The sequence below is a fragment of the Zingiber officinale genome, chromosome 1B, assembly GCF_018446385.1.
Source record: "Zingiber officinale cultivar Zhangliang chromosome 1B, Zo_v1.1, whole genome shotgun sequence".
Lineage (NCBI taxonomy): Eukaryota > Viridiplantae > Streptophyta > Magnoliopsida > Zingiberales > Zingiberaceae > Zingiber > Zingiber officinale.
Window position 1 is genome coordinate 125,643,130 of NC_055986.1, and position 14,057 is coordinate 125,657,186.

Consider the following 14,057-nt stretch of genomic DNA (forward strand, 5'->3'; position numbering starts at 1 on the left):
ATTTATTCTAAAATTATAAATTTTTTAAAAAACTTTTTTATTATATATATTTTTATATTATTATTATTAATATCATTACTATTATTTTTAATAATTTAATTTATTCTAAAATAAATTTATTATAATTTATTCATGGGATAATTTTATAATTTTATATGTTTAACCTTTATTCCCTTTCCTCCTAAACAAAGTATTATAACTTTTTCTCTCTCTTAAATAAAGGAAAATTAAGAGCATCTCTAGTGCGAGCTCCTCCCACTATGGGAGTGAGGTTCGCCCCTCAAATGACTAAGCGACTCCGCAAACGGGGAGCTATTCCGTCGTCAGTATTTTTTTAATATTTGTTATTAAAAACACACACACAGTTGGTTGAAGAAGAAATTAAACGTTGAAGATAGACGTTAAACAACGGCTAATTTGATAGCCGTTGTTTAACGCTCAATTTTTTTAATTAAAAAAATTATAAATACATCACAAATTTTTATTTTTTTCATTCATTTTTTCACTTTGTCTTTCATCCTTTTATTCTCTATTTGTATTCGAGATGGATGAAAATTTCAATATTTTTTTTACAAATTTTTTGAATTCTTTAAATGCGAAAGAAAATACATCTTCTTAAAATACCTGCATTCCTCTAAATCATGATGCCCAATATCCTTAATTTTTCTCTCACACGTAATACCGTCCAAATTTTTAAAATATTTCATATATTTCATAAGGTCTTTTAATTTTCCTAAATTTCAAGAGTTCTCAAAATTTTTCTCTTCCCTTTCATAGTAACGCCGCCCAAACTCCATTTGGTATGTATTCATGTCAAGATTGGTCAACCATGAACAACCAATTTGGGATGCGTTCTCTGTCTTTCATATTTTCACCTCCTCAACCATCAGTCATGTTTTCGAATGAAGCAAGAAGGGCTACTATCGACCCATCTATTAGCAACAAAGAACCTTTAATACCATTGCTTGTTCCAACATTTCAGCAGCCACCGCACTTATCACAATAAGAGCATGAAGTTAAACCGGAGAAAGATGATATGAAATGAAGATTTTGGTCTCAGCACCGACGCAGCCAATGGTAATGACCAGAAGGATCAAGCTTTTTGGAACCGTATAGCTGATTGCTACAACAAGCATCGACTCATTGGAACTATGAAAAGAAGCTATCAGGTGTTAAAATCACATTACTATAAGTTTGTGTTGATGGTAAATGAATTTTCTACAACCTATAATAATTTGTATAATCATCGTCAAAGCGGATGGAGTGACGAGAATGTGTTGGAGAATGCACTAAATATGTTAAAAGCCAACAATAAAAATAAGGATTTCAAGTATATGCATGTGTTGAGAATTTTCATAGAGTAAGAAATGTTGGGGTAATTTTCCTAGGTCAAGGTTGACCAGTTTGACTAAGCTTGCGTTAAGTCAAGCCTGAGTCAGGATTTGAGTGTTGATGTTTGACAATAGAAGGAGATTGACAATATAAGGAGATTGCTGGAGCAATCGTCCGGTTATGGAGATGGTTAAAGGGTTCACCAGGTTGATGAGAATACAAGTCAAATAGGTCAGGGATGACAGGAGACTTGACTGAGTAAGTCTTAACTGAAGGTTAGACGTATGTAAGTCCTAACTGGAGGTTAGGCGTCTGGAAGTCCTAACTGGAGGTTAGGCGTCTGGAAGTCCTAACTGGAGGTTAGGCAGTGATGAAGTCCTAACTGGAGGTTAGACAGTGGTGGAAGTCCTAACTGGAGGTTAGGCAAAGGAGAAAGTCCTAGTGAGGAGCCAGACATTTGGAAAGTCCAAGTGTGATCTTGGTAAGGGAGAAAGTCCTGGTGAGGAGCCAGGCAATTGGGAAGTCCATGTGTGATCTTGGCACAGGTTGTAAGTCCAAGCATGTGGTCTTGGCAAGATAAGTCCAAGTATGATCTTGGCAAAGGAGAAAGTCTTGGTGAGGAGCCAAACAATTAGAAAGTCCAAGTGTGATCTTGGCAAAGGTTGTAAGTCCAAGCATGTGGTCTTGGCAAGATAAGTCCTAGTGTGGTGGTATAATCCGACAACTAGGATGAGGCCGAAAGAAGCTCCTGAAGGCAAGGTGTGAATGATGAGAGATATCTGAGAGATGCAAGGCTTATGGAGGAAGCTAGAAGACTAGTTCGAGGTTGGTCGGGTGTGGCTAAATGCCAGGCATGGAGACCCAACAGATCACAGTTGACCAGGAGTTGGGTTGGAGATTTTGGACTTGAGTTTGAGTCAAGTCCAGGCTGGTCAATCGATCGGGCGATCGATTGAACCAGGGGCCAATCGTTCAGTCGATCGATTGGAGTGTGTTGCGATTATGGGAAGGTCCAATCGATCGGTCGATCGATTGGGACGTGAAATCGCGAGCACAGAGGCTTTCCCAATCGATCGGGCAATCGATTGAGAGTTGCCAATCGATCGGTCGATCGATTGTGCAGCAGAAGTTCTCGCGCGGACGCGAGAGCACAGAAAGGCTCTGAATCGATCGGGCGATCGATTCAAGCAGTCCCAATCGATCGGGCGATCGATTCAGGCAGTCCCAATCGATCGGTCGATCGATTCGGAAGTGATCGTTGCACAGGAAACGAGTGATGGACGGCTGAGATGGAGCAGTGCTGACGTGGCAATCGATTGAGGATGATTTGGATCGATTGGGAGCACAGGATATAGCTGTTGGTTTTCTCCGTAGAATTTTTGCGTTCTTCTTCCTGCGATTTCTCTGCGATTCACAGCAAGCTTCTCCGATCTTCACCGCCTGTTCTTGAAGGCTTTTGGGAATGTTCTCTCAAGGTTCAAGAGGCAACAACAAACACAAGTAAGCAAGAAGAGAGTGTCCTTACGTGTATTTGTATTCCTTCTTCTTGTATTTTTGTGTGAGTTTGTACGAGGCTTCTCCGCCTCCGGCTGCGACCGAGAAGGAGTGTTTCATAGTGGAGATAGTGTGTCGTGTGTGGATCCTTGGATTAGTCATCTCATCTTGAGGTGGATACCAAGTAAATTATAGTTGTTAGCGTTGTGAGTGTTTGTGTCTTTGTATTCCGCTGCACATTATCAAGACGAAGCAAACCGACGCAAGCGCGACGAGCCGCTATTCACCCCCTCTAGCGGGCACAAAGGTCCTAACAAGAAATATGTTTCACAATCAGTTGCTCATTCCTCTAACAAGAAAGCAAGGACATCCAAATCAGGAGGCGGGGGCATTTCAACATCAAATGCAAATCTAGATACGAGTGTTGATATAGATGACTCTGAAGTCCACATTCGTTCGATAAGGCAAAAGGTAGCGAAGATGAAGAGCAAATATAAAGTCAGAGAGTACGATACAATAGAATAAATTTTCAACAAAGAATGACAAGATATTAAAGAATATCAAATGGAAAAAATTGCTTTGCAAAAAGTTGAAATCTTTCAAAAGGATTATGAAATTCTTATGAAGGATACTAGTGGGATGATACCAAGACAACTTCGGATACATGAGAAAATGGTTGAAAAAATTAAAACGAAATATGATTTGGAGTAGATGTGTTTAAGTTTATTATTTATGTATTATTATAATTTATATTTTTTTATTTGATGGATGGTAATATTTATGTATTTTTTAATTATTAATGTTATTCCGGGTGTTAGCAATTTATAAATTTATATTTTATAAAAGTTTAATTATATATATGGTAAAATATAAAGGAGAGATAAGAAATATATATAATGAAAAAATGTGGGATCCTACGAAGAAGTTGTTGAGAAGTTTTTTTTTATAGTGGAGAGAAATGGATGAGTTTTTACTTTTGACATGACGTTGATGTGGCATTGAAGGATCTCCTTGAGGGTATCCATGACTGTGGATGCTCTAAATACTTTACTTTCCGTTCCCTTCATTTTCCTCCCTTTCCTTTCTGTTAATGAACTTTTCCTCACCTTATCTAAACATAGGGAGTCGTTTCACGTTTGAAGGTTGTGTTTTTTAAGACATATCATTGACGAAAGATTTATATGCATAGTTGAGTTGGTATTTGGATGATAGATTGTTATAAGAGAATAAGGATCAAATCTTGGAGGAATAATTTTTTAGAAAATAAAATTTCTTCCATCTAAAGAGATGTTGTTTGGTCATTGTAATTTATCTTCCTTCTAAATGCTTTGGGACAGGTGTGGAGAGGTATCTAGGATGAGTGCATTACCTTTTGCCACAAGATGATCCTTATCAAGAGTTATTCTGCCACCCAACGGTGGATGCAAGGGGGCGCGAGGGGGTGCGGAAGCACCCCCTTGCTTCTGGAAACAAACAATAATAATATAATTATGATTAACAAATAAAGGGTATAGTTTTGATTTTTTAAATTTAATGGACTGTTTCTCAAAAGTGTCATTAAAACACTTTTCCCTTTCCTTACTCATTCACGAACTTTTTCGTGCCGACAATCATTTTCTTTCTTTCTCATTCCTTAACTTTTGGCAGCGGCTTTTGTTTTCTTTCTTTCTTTCTCGCTCCTGATCCTTTTTCCAACAACTTTTTCAGCAGCTGAACCTTCTTTTTCTAAGTCAACTATTTCTTTTTCAAACTAAAAACCCTAATCACACTAAGAGGAGATGGGATCCTCTGTCTCACTTTCCTTATGTCTCCGTGTCTCATTCACTATCGGACGGACTACATCAGATCATGCATCCTTGAGATCTGACATGATCTAATATGATCCATTCGATCAGTGAATGGGACACGAGGACATGAAGAAAGTGGGACAGAGGATCCCATCTCCATTAAGAGATCTCATTATTTCCTCCTCTTCGGTCTCCTCAAACCATTGCCCTCATCTTTGTCGCCTCTTCACTTCGTCGACACCTCATGCCAGTGACACCACTACTGTTCGCGGTTCGCCTGTTCCGTCGACGCCGCTGCCACTGTCGACACCGGTGATCCTCCACAACAAGTAAAATCTCTTCAATTTTAGGTGAATCTTGTTCCTTATTTCATCTAATTTCTAATTTCATGATTTATTCTTGGTAATACTTTAATTGTTATGTTGATTGTATAAATTAATAATTTTGAGAAATTAACATATGTTATGGAGAAATTTTTAAAATGAAGTATTGAGTCTTCTAAGAATTCCATGGAAGAAAATAGTAAGAAAAAATATTCTCGCGTTGAATTCAACCCGGATGATGTTGTTAGTGACCCAGAGCTACGCAAACCAATTAATGAATTTGATGTTTCTATTAGAGATCAGATTCGATGAGAATATTTGATTAGAGGACCTTGTCAACCATTTGGTCATAGTTATCCCCAAGACAATTTAGTAAAGAGCATAGAAGTTTTCAAGTTGCTTGATTTAAAAAAATTTCATGGTTAAAGTACAGTATATCAAAAGATGCAATTTTTTATTTTTGGTGTTATCTCTTTAAAAATTCTCATAGAAGATGTCTTCTTTGAGCACCCCTCTAAAATTTTGTCTGGATCCCCCACTGCTGCCACCCTCTTATCAGCTCATCACTGCTCTCAGGCTATGTCTTTCTTAATTTTTTTTTCTCTATATTGATCCTTCTAACCTTTGTTGTTGCCCTAATGGTTTTCTCTCAATACTCTTGAAACCTGAAAGTTATGAGCAATGATTTCCAGTGACACCAATATCTTGAAACCGGAATGTTATTAGTTGTTGCTCCTTTTTTTTTTTTTGTTGCGTTAAATTTCTGTCAAATTCCTAGCATTCGTGTAAATTTAAGAACCTTCGCATATATAGATATGTTTTTGTACGACTTTTGAATTTTCATTTTGACACACATGTATGGAATTTATCATATCCGTGGTTATTTTTGATTCTAATGTTTACGCGCGAAAAATTGCACCTTGAAATCTGTGAACCTTCAAACGCTTTTCATGACTATGAGGGTGACAAACCACAGACCGTAAGCGAGACCGAGAACCTTTCACCTCTACTGGAAGAACATTTAGGGCCGAGTTTAAATTGAAACAGGGTCGATATTGAAACTCTCGTACATGCACATAGAATTATACTATTACGGTACCTATAAGATAATGCATAAGTTCATATGTTGTGCTAAAGCTTCTTTCACGAACCACTGACATTGACAAGCCAATTGAACTCGATTGCTGAATTGATCATGGGTCGTGCTGCTGCCTCTCTTCCTGAATTGATTGGAAAATCCTCGCTGCTGACTCGGTAGCAGACCTAGCATTGTGAGGCACAACCTTAATAATGAGTGTTTGGCTATCCCTGCTAGCTGCCGGAGCAGCAGGCAAGGGAGGGACTGGACATCTATTTTCTGAATTTGCCTTCTCAGAGGGACTGCTTGCTGTACTTCCCTGCAACTCACTCTTCTTAGATAGCTGAAACTTCCTAGGATTGCCAACAAGTGCATCCTTCCTCGGATGATGGAGCATGTTATGTGAGCCTCGCGAGAGCTGACCGGTGTTCCCATTTACTTGGGAACCAGACAGATTACAAGCCTGCTCAACTGCAGAACTTGTGATGATTAGGTTGGAAGGTGGGAAGCTGTAAGGGATGGGAAAATAGGGAGATGACATTGTGGGCTGTCCAGGCAGAACCATGTTTGGCGGTTGATGAGATACTGGAACAGCATGAGCAGCGTTTATAAAGTCTCTGCTCGGAGGAGAGACTTCAAGAGGATTGCAGCCTCCATAAAGAGGAGGCATGAAGCCACCAGGAGGTGGACAATGTCCGGAGTAGGGTTTGTAAACGAGCCCATCTGATTGTGACATAACTGGAACTAACCATTGGTTTGCCAAGGGAGAAAAACACCAAGGATTTGTCATCTGATCAGAAGAAATTTGCATAGCTGAAAGCATAACAGAGTGTGCTCTGATATTTGGGACTTGATCTTGAGGACCCCTTTTGGATCCATCCACACATGCAGGGAGAACTGGGACTCCAGATATTCCATCCTCCTTTGGCTGCTCCGCATTATGGTTCATTTTACAAAGTTCATCTAGTCTCTTAAATTCCACTGACTGTGAATTTCTGTTGTATTGAAGTGATTTAGTATCGTGCCCAGTTTTTACTGAAGGTTTGCTCAAAGAAGAATTGGCTTCAAGAAGTAAATGGGGAGATGCAGCTATCAACTTCTGAACCTGTTTCAGGCAGAGTAATATGTGGATTGTCCGTTTATAAACTAAACAGAAAAGATGATCAATAAACAGCACAGGTTGCTAAAGCTGACCTTTATTAATCTGTGAAGCTCATAAACTTGAATTCCAAACACCCTCTGCTGATTGAAAAGAAAAAGACACAATTGAAGCAAAACATACAAAGATAAACTCACCAAAACGCTATAGCAAAATTTAAAAAGTATTGTGGGCACAGAATAAAAGTCCAATCATCAATATCAAATGGAAGTAATGACTTTTGAAACTTAAATTGATTCTCGTATCAACTTCACAGTTCACCTACATTAAGAAACATATAAAAAAGTGTACTTGGTTATGGCATAGCTCCTTGTAATTTGCGGTGAATAAAAAATATTTGACAACTTTATTTCCCTAGGCAGTCTTGTATATATTGAGATTAATGCAAGGAAATACAATTCAAAGTTTTCACAAACCCATGCATCTTTCAAGACAACTTCATCTATTTACAATTTGACATAGAATGGACTAATTCATTGAATATGTGCTACTAGTAAAATGAGGAATCAGTTCTAATAAATATGATAGCAACCTCTGTTTATTAACCTGTGCCAATCTGATTGTAGACAAAATTAAGCTACAGAAGTATAGATTTAGAGTCAATCTAGTTATACAGGGCATAGGAGAGTAGCAAATAACAATCGCATTCACACATCATATCAGATTGAAAATAGCTATTTACACCCAAGATATGCTTGTACGCCTCTTTTATACTTGAATTGCATAAAGAGTTGATTCTTAATGTAGTAGTTATGTCTGTGTAGAATTTATCAATATTTTAAAAGGAAATTCATATGACATCTGAATGTGGAGAAACTACCCCACTACTTTTCGTATGTTCACTTAAGTATGTGCAATTGCACTTGACTTATAATTTTTAATTGACTTGAACCAAGGCTAATTTATTAGTTCAGTCCAACTTGATACCACAGTAATAGACTAGTGAAAAAGATGATTGGTTAGTTTTTCATTAATTAAATCCAGACATAAAGAACAACAAAATGAGGAGAGATGACTAAAGACATGATGACAGCAAAAATTCGTATAAGGTTTTGCATATTAGTGATTGTTAAACAATATTTGCGAATTTCACTGATCAATATGTTTTAAATATGTTATTTAGTTTTTATTTTGATAAAGCTTTTACAATTATTTAAATATTATAATTGTTTGTTATTTTTAATAATAATCATATATGGATCTGCACATGTGCTAGCATAGTGCATACTCACTGTGGCAATCCAAATGGATGCTACCTACGCATTGCTTTTTATAAAAGCAGTGTAAGTCTTTTCAAGGGATGAGCTAGCTTCATGCATTAATTTCTCCTCAAGGCTGCGACTTTAATTGGAATATAATGAGCTTGCTTAACTAAATTATGAACTAAGCATGCTAATTCTACCAAAAACGAGTATATCTCCATGGTTGTCACAAAATTCCATGACTACTAAAAATGATAGATCCATCTGCATGGTTACTAATGATGTGTTTTTGGCCAGAGGTTGAATGAATCTCATTGGACGAATAGCCAATTGACTCATTAATTCAATTGTATCGGACAAGACAAACCCATCACAAAGACGTTTAAAATAGCACCTATTATGATTCACAGGGTGACAGTTTGACAGGGGAGGAGTATCTAACTTATTCAGGATGGATCACAAGCACAAGTTTGGTTGAATAGATAATCAAACCCAGAAAAGAGTTAACTCTTCAAAAAAAATTTCTAGGTGACCCTAAAGTTTGATTATGTTATCACTTCAATTGTCCTCACGGGCATAGTCTAGTTGGTACTTAGATGGTAAATTGCTACATGAGAGCATAGATCGAATCCCCGGGAAAATAATCTCTTCAAAATAAAATCCCTCCCACCTAAAGAAGTCGTTTGGTCACCATGATTTACTCTCTTCATCTCACTGTGGGCTAGTGGTGAGGGGCGTTTGGGATGAGCAAGCCACCTTTGATATGCTGCTCATCTTATACCACACACCTTGTATTGGTTTGAAAATTTTTGTGTGTTTAATATTATAACTCAACCCCTAAACTCTAAAGACAAAATCTTAAATGGATTAACCACACGCTAAAAAAATAAAAAAAAAATTATAAAGAAAAAGAAAGAACCCGCGCTCCACACAGTCACGCACAGTTGCACAACATGTGGTGCACAGGATAACATTACACTATATATAGATATAGATTTGATATGTTGCGAACCGGGCTTCCGACTTACGCTGCAGACTTGAGTGAGTCGGGATGCTCGGAAGTGATCCGGGTGCCCCGAGCGAGTCAGAGTCGGGGCGCCTAGATCACTTTCGGGTCTCGACTCTCGGGTCCACGACGCAGGTCCGCACGACCCGATATATAGCATATAAAACCCCTATATATATATGTATATATATTTCAGTTAAATGTAATCCATATGACCAAATTGAATGAAGTTTTTTTAAGATCAAGAGTGGCTTAAACACCTAATCGCACCATTTCAAAACATATAAATTGGATTTCACTAATGATCTGGAAAGATAAACACCAAATTAACCAATTAGCAAAGTAAATTCCAATGGAGAATATGGATACCCAGAATATATTATCGATAAAGATTGTCATATAATGTGAACGTTGAGCAAATAGTAACAAAAAAAAAAGGTATACATACTTGACAATAGCTCTTCGGGCCTTAACAAAGTGCTTTGTGCCAATTACTGCAATAATATCATCTGGGGAAATATCCAAGCTAGATTATGTCCCTGCCATTGAGGGTTCATATGCATCATCATCATCTTGCCTCTCTACATCATCGAATACCAGTGACCCTTTTTTCTTGGGATTGCCCTCATTAAAATAGTTCTTAGACAAATTAGAAGTTCTAGGATTTTTTCTAGGTGACAAATTGAGATATAGCTCGCTTTTGGCCTCTGAAGATTTACCACCATTACAAATAGCAATGCCATCTAAAGTATGGAAATTGCCTTGATCGCCATTTTCTTGACATAATCCCGTTTTCTCATTCATAAATTTCTCAACTAAATGAAAATTATTTATGTCAGTTCTAACTACAGAGTCTTTCGAACTGTTTCGTAGGTCAGTCATTTCATTGCATGGAGATTTTTGTTTTGTTTCCTTTGTTTTTTCAATTGGTGAAGTTTCTTTAAGATCTTTCATGTGAGTACTTTGAGAACAACTAACTTCAGCAATATATGTTTCTTCCAAAGGGTTCTGATCCAAATTAAGGCCTCGATATGAAGAATTATCAGATGTAAGACTCCTCCGTAGTTTGTGGGAAATGGAGGTAGTTAACATTGGACTTGTCATATGTGTATCCTTTTTAAGAATGCAACACTTTCCAACTGATCAAAGGTATGAACATCAATATCCTCTGCATCATCTAAAACTTTCTCACAAGGAATTTTCATACTAGGGTCTTCTTGTCTCTGTGATCTATATTCAGCAACTAATCCTGTGCCAAATAGATTCTCAGAACTTACTTGCTTAATGGATTTCCTGTACAATTCCATCCTTTTCCCAACCAGGTTCATTCCATCAGATGTTCCAGCCTTTTCTGCAGAATGAACAGGCATTTGAGAGGTCATTCGAAAAGGAGAAAGCATCTTCCTCCGCTGACCGCATCCCTAAAAGATAAATGCTAGACAATAATCAACAATGATCAATGTTTGACATATTCTGAAAATACAAGGAACATGAGAAAAAGGTCCAACTTTATACCATAGATCGGAAACAATGGAAAGTAAGATTTTTGGCATTCTACAAAAGAGAGAAAATATCTCACTAAATTGAGAGAGATTTCTTTGCAGGTTCAAAATCAATTTTGTTGCTTAGGATATACTATCTACTAATCAAATTCTTTAGTTGACCTAATACCTATATTGATATGACATGACCTTGGAATACCAATGAAAAGTCTCAATAATAAGAGAGGCGAGAACAAGCAATTAACCGAGTAGGAAGACACAGGCTCTCTCAGCTCTAAGAGGTGACCATCACCTAACAATGAAGAGTATAGGCACTAGCTGAGATACTTGAACTCGTCATTTATCCCCATTGTATCCATGTCAGATATTGACACTAGGCAACCACACTGAGAATGGACATCCTATGTCTTTGTTAATAGTGTGTAACACTTTTCGAGAATAGTCATTGGATGCAGATGCATGTTGAGTACTCATATCCGAATCTTACTAATACATCATGATAAAAAGTGAATATGTTCGTTCCCAGTGCTCCCGTCAATCTGTCACAGGATTAATATAGAGGAGATAAATCATGGGTGGCTACTAGTCTTTGAAATAGTGATTAACATATAAGGGAGGTATTTACCTTGACTTTGTTGAGATTTGAACCCCAGACCTGATGACGACAGCACCTAATGCGCTAGCCACTAGACTGTCCCGAGAGGACTCTAGAAGGGAGGGTGAGGACGGCTTAATTAGAGTTGCTACAAGATATAGAACTTCATCAGTGTTGATGATTTGTCAAGTTGGCGGTAACAAGATTTTTTTTTAAATCTAGTTATACAACTCTTATAATCCGACTAATCCTGGAGGTGATCAATCTGGCCCTACAGAAGTTGACCACTAAAATAAATTAGGAAGTGTAAATGGATCCTGGTGGATAGCCCAGCATCATAAAATTTTCAAACTCCCCAGGTGTAATGTGCCTTAGGTGAGATTTGAACCCTCGTTATTTAAGGAGCCTGCCCCACTTCTTACCATCACCATGGCCCTAGGGACAGCGAGGTATCTCTGATAGATGTGACGAATGCATGATGCCAATTGTGATAAACTCATTGAAAGATTGCAAAAGTTGGGTGTTACAAGGTAGCAACAAACTTGTATGCATGAGGAACAAATGCGAGGCAAAGCAGCACTTGTTACAAAAATGAGGATGGGTCTCCCATGGTGGCTTTATGAAAATCTTAATTCTGAGATGAGAAGCAATCCAAGACTTGCAGGGCGATGAAGCCATCAAGTGTCGTTGTTGTTACTTTGCAAACTCACACTTGTGTTTGGACAAGAACCAAAGTTAAACAACTTCGCTTAGGCGAGAACAAAAACCTGAGCAACATGGGATTTTGGTGCCTTGACATGCTTACCGACATCAATAACAATGGCACGCACAGCAACAAGAGAATTAAATGGAAGAGTTTATAAAGTCTTATAACAATCAAGTGTAAATATACACCTATGATTGGTTGGCCCAAATATCAGTTTTAGGTTTATAGTTGTTATGGTTTAAAGAGTGATAAATTTAGGCAGGTGCTAGCTAAACTTATTATATGTGAGTGCATATGAGAAGAAAACTCATGATTATTTATTACTGATGTAAGGATGCTTATTCTTCTCCCTTCCTATTCATTCAAGAATAACATAATCCAAGGAAATTGATTTCCTCCCTCCCTCGTGGTGTCATGATAAATCATCCGTGAAGGCAAGGTCAGTTCGTTTAGAACAAGAAGAATGAGAGCATGCTATTTGACAATGTGCATAGACATTAATTGCCACCTGAAATTTCAAACACAATAAATTTTAAAATCATATGCAATTATTAGTTTCTTCTCAAGGTCTGAGTTCATTTTGAACAAATGTGAAAATTCCAGCTGCATGCATTTCAGCTTCTAATGGAAACAATCTAATTAGTTTCCAGCATTACACAGATGCGTAATTTAATCAAGGAAACACGCACTGGAATAGATGCATCATAGCAGGAAAATAAGCAGTTCAACAAACAGAACAGGCTAGAAGGTGGCCAAAAGCCAAAGTTAATTATTCCAACCTGACTCGAGGAAAGGGAAGGGACCGAATTGTTGAAGTGGCAAGGAGGAAATGGCATGGTGGAGGAGCTCGAGTTGAACCTTTGAGAAGGAATGCTGAGCTGCTCGTATAACGCCATTTTGTGCCTTGGGGGAGCCTTCGGACCCCCCCTTTATGAGTGTCATTAACATGGAGCCTCGGAAAGAGAGGCCCTATGACCTTATCCTCCTCCACCCCTTTCATAGCACTCGATTCCCCCAAATCTTATACACCCAATAAACCTTGCCGAATCAACGCATCGCCGTCAGAGAAACCCTAGTTAATCGACTGAGAAGAAGCAATCGTCAACAATAGCTGCGAACAGCTGCAGATCGACAACCAATCTCCCAACAAAACCAGCTAATTCCGGTCAAGAAAATCCCAACTTTTGGACAGCACGCGTCAGTGGAGAAGGTAAAGAGTACCTGGAGCATCAAATCTGGTAGTCAAAATCCACATTGGAAACGGATTGGGCAATCTGGAGAAGGGTATCCAGACGAGGAAGATCTGCAACAGCGATCCGACAATTGGTGGGGACGTCGTAAGCCGTAACGCAATCCAAAAGGGAGAGACAAGAGAGTTCATAAGGGCCGGGAAAGCAAGTTTCCGGAAAGGGTGTGTGTGCTCTCTGGTTCTTCGGCTCTGTTAATAGGAAGAAGGCAAATTCAGTCAGGCAAAGTATGCGAGGTAAATTTGAAAATTACAAATAATAAATTTAAATTATATAATAATATTATTAGGATGGATAAATTTATTTCATATTTAATATAGTGAAGAAAAATAAAATAAAATGATAAGGACGCGAACATTTCTCAAAAAACTTCAGGATCTGTTCTACCTTTCTTGATTATAGGATGGTAGAACACGATTTGCTACGTTTCTAGATTAAGATGGATGAGGTAAAATTATGAATGATTATTAATTTTAATTTTTTTATTTTATATATATATATATATATATATATATGATAATTTTAATTAATTTTATCGACTATTCCTGAGGTGATCGGTTCAATTTCACGAAAATTTTCTACGGGCCATTAGGGTAAATTGAGAAGCGCACGTAGCGACCAACCCA

At 37.8% G+C, this 14,057-nt stretch overlaps 1 protein-coding gene across 2 annotated transcripts; it reads right to left on the reverse strand.

The window, feature by feature from the left end:
- Positions 1 to 5,923: 5,923 nt before the first annotated feature.
- On the reverse strand, positions 5,924 to 13,643 carry LOC121977500 (ELF3-like protein 2). Of its 2 annotated transcripts, none has more exons than XM_042530045.1 (3): positions 12,964 to 13,643; positions 7,209 to 7,253; positions 5,924 to 7,119 (listed from the first exon to the last, which is right to left on the reverse strand). In XM_042530045.1, the coding sequence occupies exons 1-3, from the start codon at positions 13,078 to 13,080 to the stop codon at positions 6,130 to 6,132; spliced, it is 1,152 nt and encodes a 383-aa protein (XP_042385979.1). In that variant the 5' UTR covers positions 13,081 to 13,643; the 3' UTR covers positions 5,924 to 6,129. The 2 variants fall into 2 exon arrangements, with proteins under 2 accessions (XP_042385979.1, XP_042385977.1); XM_042530043.1 differs by having other exon boundaries at positions 7,209 to 7,256.
- Positions 13,644 to 14,057: the final 414 nt, after the last annotated feature.

What these genes read in the sequence shown, in the direction of transcription:
- LOC121977500 (XM_042530043.1), bottom strand. Translation starts at nt 13,080, where the DNA reads ATGGCGTTATACGAGCAGCTCAGCATTCCTTCTCAAAGGTTCAACTCG. An exon ending in CTTCCCTTTCCTCGAGTCAG is followed by an intron (nt 7,257 to 12,963) that starts GTTGGAATAATT and finishes CTTTTCAATCAG; the next exon opens with CAGAGGGTGTTTGGAATTCA. An exon ending in AGCTTCACAGATTAATAAAG is followed by an intron (nt 7,120 to 7,208) that starts GTCAGCTTTAGC and finishes TGCCTGAAACAG; the next exon opens with GTTCAGAAGTTGATAGCTGC.